The 4,068-nt window shown below is 28.1% G+C and overlaps 1 protein-coding gene across 1 annotated transcript; it reads left to right on the top strand.

Moving 5' to 3' along the window:
• The first annotated feature begins 219 nt into the window (after nt 1-219).
• Nucleotides 220-3,812, top strand: LOC115711175 (probable leucine-rich repeat receptor-like protein kinase At1g68400). Its single transcript, XM_061111384.1, has 3 exons — nt 220-1,105; nt 1,821-2,201; nt 2,919-3,812. The coding sequence occupies exons 1-3, from the start codon at nt 220-222 to the stop codon at nt 3,524-3,526; spliced, it is 1,875 nt and encodes a 624-aa protein (XP_060967367.1). The 3' UTR covers nt 3,527-3,812.
• The last annotated feature ends 256 nt before the right edge of the window (nt 3,813-4,068 follow it).

The following is a 4,068-nucleotide window of genomic DNA, read 5'->3' as shown; positions in this document are numbered from 1 at the left end:
ATTTTGTTGTCCAAATCTCTATCAATCATGGCATATTTGTTATTTAAAGGACTTTGTCAAACTATCACAAAAACAATAAACAAAAAAATAAGGCAACAAGACTTTATTATACAAATCATCATTATCATTATCATCACCAATTATTGTCTCAAAACAAAATACAATCATGTCATTATTAATATTATTATTCTTTCTTTGTTTCTAATAATCCATACAATCATGAAATTATTAGTTCATCATCTTCATCTTCATCACAATGATCTAATAATACTTCTATCAATTCTTCTTCATCTTTCTTCATCTTCATTAGCTCATTTATCGGTGACTATAAATGATTATTATCCAGAAGAAAGAGATGCTTTGATCGAGCTAAGAGATTCTCTAATCTCAAATGAGGATCTACACACAAAATGGACAGGTCCGCCTTGTATTCAAAACGACACCAAATGGGTAGGCATTTCGTGTTCAAATGGTCATGTTGTTCACCTTTCTCTACAAGGAATTCACCTCAAAGGAACTCTTCCTCCAACATTTCTACAAAACCTAACTCTCTTAACAAATCTAAATTTTCACAACAACTCAATCAAAGGTCCACTTCCCATACTCACAAACCTAATTCACTTAGAAATCGTGGTTTTATCGCACAACAAGTTTTCTGGTACAATCCCTTGCGAGTTCACTGAATTGCCGAATCTCAAAACTCTTGAACTCCAACACAATTTGTTGGAAGGAGGAATTCCGCCTTTTGATCAGTCAACCCTAACAGTTTTCAACATTTCACATAATCAACTTTCTGGTCTGATTCCAAACACGAGTGTTCTTAGAAGATTTCCAAAAAGTTGTTTTGACCATAATTCAGGTTTATGTGGGAAGCCTTTAAAAGTTCCTTGTCCTTTTTTGCCTCCCCCGCCCAGGCACCGGGCCCCGCCACCACCTCACCATTCGCCTCCAACACAAAATAATGATGAGAAGAAGAATATTTTAAAGAAATGGAGTGTGCCTATGATTGCAGCTTTGGTTCCTTTTCTTGTTATTGTTGGTTTGTTATTTTGTTATTACAAAATTGTTCACAAAAGAGATAGAGAAAAGAAGATCAATAATGCAGGTATGATTGGTTCCTATAATAACATTTTCATCATTTTTGTTTTTATAATTTTAAATTTCATAATTTCATAATTAGTATTGTATAATTAGTAGTTTTATGACTCTCTAGCTATATAAGTTTGGATCATAGTCTTAATTAAGAAGAAAGATGAATAAAATTAGATGAGAAAAAGAGTAAGAAAATAAAGATTTTTTTTTTTAAAAAAAAAGATTTGATTTGATTTTTGTAATTCATATTTATCATAATTATAATTTTTTTTCTCCTTCATCCATAGTCCAAGGAATTCAATTTTTTATTGTTTTTGGATTTAATTAAAGGTAAATTTGAGAAATGTGTATTTAAACAAAATAAAATAAAACTTTAATTTTATAAAATTTAGATAAAATTAGCAAAAATTTTAAGAAACCATTTTCTCTCATCTTAACTGATCTTTTTCTCTCACAAAATTTTGCTAAAATAAAATTCAAGATCCAAAATAGATAAACAATTTTTCATAATAACCATGTTATATTCATCTCTTGGGGTAATTTAATTAATTAAACAAACTCTTTTTGTAATTTCTAGTAATAGAAAATTGACTTCATCTATAAAAATATAAAAATAAAAATTTAATCTTTTAAATTTGAAGTTATAATTAGGCACATTTTCTCTTTTATGCTACATTAATTTTATTAATATAGTAAAATAATAAAAGATTTAGTAATGTACTTTTCAGTATCAAGAAGGGCTTTTTCATCGGAAAGTAATAGTAAGAATAAGGACCCAGAAAAAGGTGTGGATTTAGAATTCTTCGATAAAGAAATGCCAGTTTTTGACTTGGATGATTTGCTTAGATCTTCGGCACAAGTATTAGGTAAGGGTACTCTGGGAACAACCTATCAAACAACACTAGAAACAGGTCAAAGACTTGCCGTGAAGAGACTAAACGACGCCAATAACGAATTGGGCAAGAAAGAATTTGTTCAACAAATGCAATTTTTGGGAAAGACAAGGCATTTAAACCTTGTGCAAATTGTGTCTTTCTATTACTCCAAAGATGAGAAGCTTGTTATCTATGAGTTTGTTCCTCATGGCACTTTGTTTGAACTTTTACATGGTAAGTATTACTACTCGATCAATACACTTTTGATTTGATTAACTTAATTAATATTTTTTTAATTAATTTTGATGATGAATTAAGGGTTAAAAATTACATAATTTGCATTGACTATTAATTATGAGTTTAAGAGCATGTCCACTTCTTTTACTCATATCCTCAATTAATGAACTTTAGACAAATGAAATAAATTGACATCTTATATATTTTAATTTGAGTTGTCTTATTTTATTGTTTGAGGATATGGGGTTACAAAATTTTAAATGCACATTATGTTATAAATATTTAAATTAAATTAATTATGTTAATATTTTAAATTATAATAGTTGAGACTTGATGTTCTATTAGTTTAGTGGTGTTCCTTTTTCTCTTTGAATATATTTATATAAATATATATAATATTAGGTATTACTTATGTCGTGAAATAATATGTTTTTTTTTGTTTTTTGTTAAGCGATATGCTAATAATATTGGTTGTTTGGCTCGGACATCCTATTCTATTTCTGATCGAAAGTGTTGTTCCTTGTAAAATTAAAGTTCCATTGTTAACTGATTTGGTTTAATGAAGTTTCTCATTTTTACTAAAAAAAAACATTTATAGAATATGTTGACAAAATGTTTAAATTCATAAGATTCATAATAATATTTAAATGCATGTTATTATTATTAATGATATTATTATTAAATTTATTTAGTGATACTTTTGTATGATGGCAGAAAATAGAGGAATTGGAAGAGTACCACTAAATTGGACAACAAGGCTTTCCATAATAAAGGACATAGCTAAAGGCCTCACATTCCTTCACCAATTTCTACTCCATTACAAACTCCCTCATGGAAATCTCAAGTCCACAAATGTTCTCATACAACATGATCCTCAAAACAACTTATTCCATTCAAAGCTCACGGATTTCGGATACTTCTCTTTGTTTGGCTCCCGAAAGCCCTCTTCTGATCATCAAAACCTAGCAGCCTCAAGGGCACCAGAGTATGCTCAAGGAAAGAAGCTCTCACGGAAAGCTGATGTATATTGTTTCGGTGTGATCATTTTAGAGATCATAACAGGAAAAATTCCAGGAGAGATATCACCATTTAGTGACGATGAAACAACAACGGAGGATCTCTCTGATTGGGTACGAGCAGTGGTGAATAAGGATTGGTCGACAGACATTTTGGATGTCGAAATAATTTCGGCTAGAGAAGGCCATGATGAGATGTTGAAATTGACTGAAGTTGCACTTGAGTGTACGAATGAGGTGCCTGAAAACAGACCTACGATGAGTGAAGTCTTACTAAAAATTGAGGAAATTGAACATAGAGAATAACTAAAGCTACTCTTTTCTTTAATTTTTAATTTTTTTTCTTTATTTTTATTAAAATATTAAAATGAGAAAGAGTTATATATATATATATAAATTCTTTTAGAGTAATAGTTAGACAACTTAGTTGGTATTAGGTAGTAATTAAGCAATCGGCTTCAACAATATTTTCTAAAGAGGAAAATAAATTTGTTCATAATTATTAATTTCTTTGATCAATCTTTAATTATGTATTAGTCATTGTAATCAAATTTAATGATTGTAAATTAATATTAAATATCATATATTTAGATTTAAATTAGAATATATAAAATTTAAAATTATGATACAAATAATACTCCATAAAGTTTGCAATAATAATATTTATAAAAAATTTGTTATAAAAATGGTTATAATTTTTTGAAAAATAATGTTAAGAAATAGAGAATCTGATTTGTTATTAACAAAGAAGAATCTCTGATTAGTAATTTTTATAAAATTTAAAGTTCAAAATAGTATTTATTTCTAAAAACTAATTTTCTCATTAAAATGTTAAATGATTTTATCCA

Source organism: Cannabis sativa, chromosome 3, assembly GCF_029168945.1.
Source record: "Cannabis sativa cultivar Pink pepper isolate KNU-18-1 chromosome 3, ASM2916894v1, whole genome shotgun sequence".
NCBI lineage: Eukaryota > Viridiplantae > Streptophyta > Magnoliopsida > Rosales > Cannabaceae > Cannabis > Cannabis sativa.
This window is presented reverse-complemented; position numbering and strand designations above follow the sequence as displayed.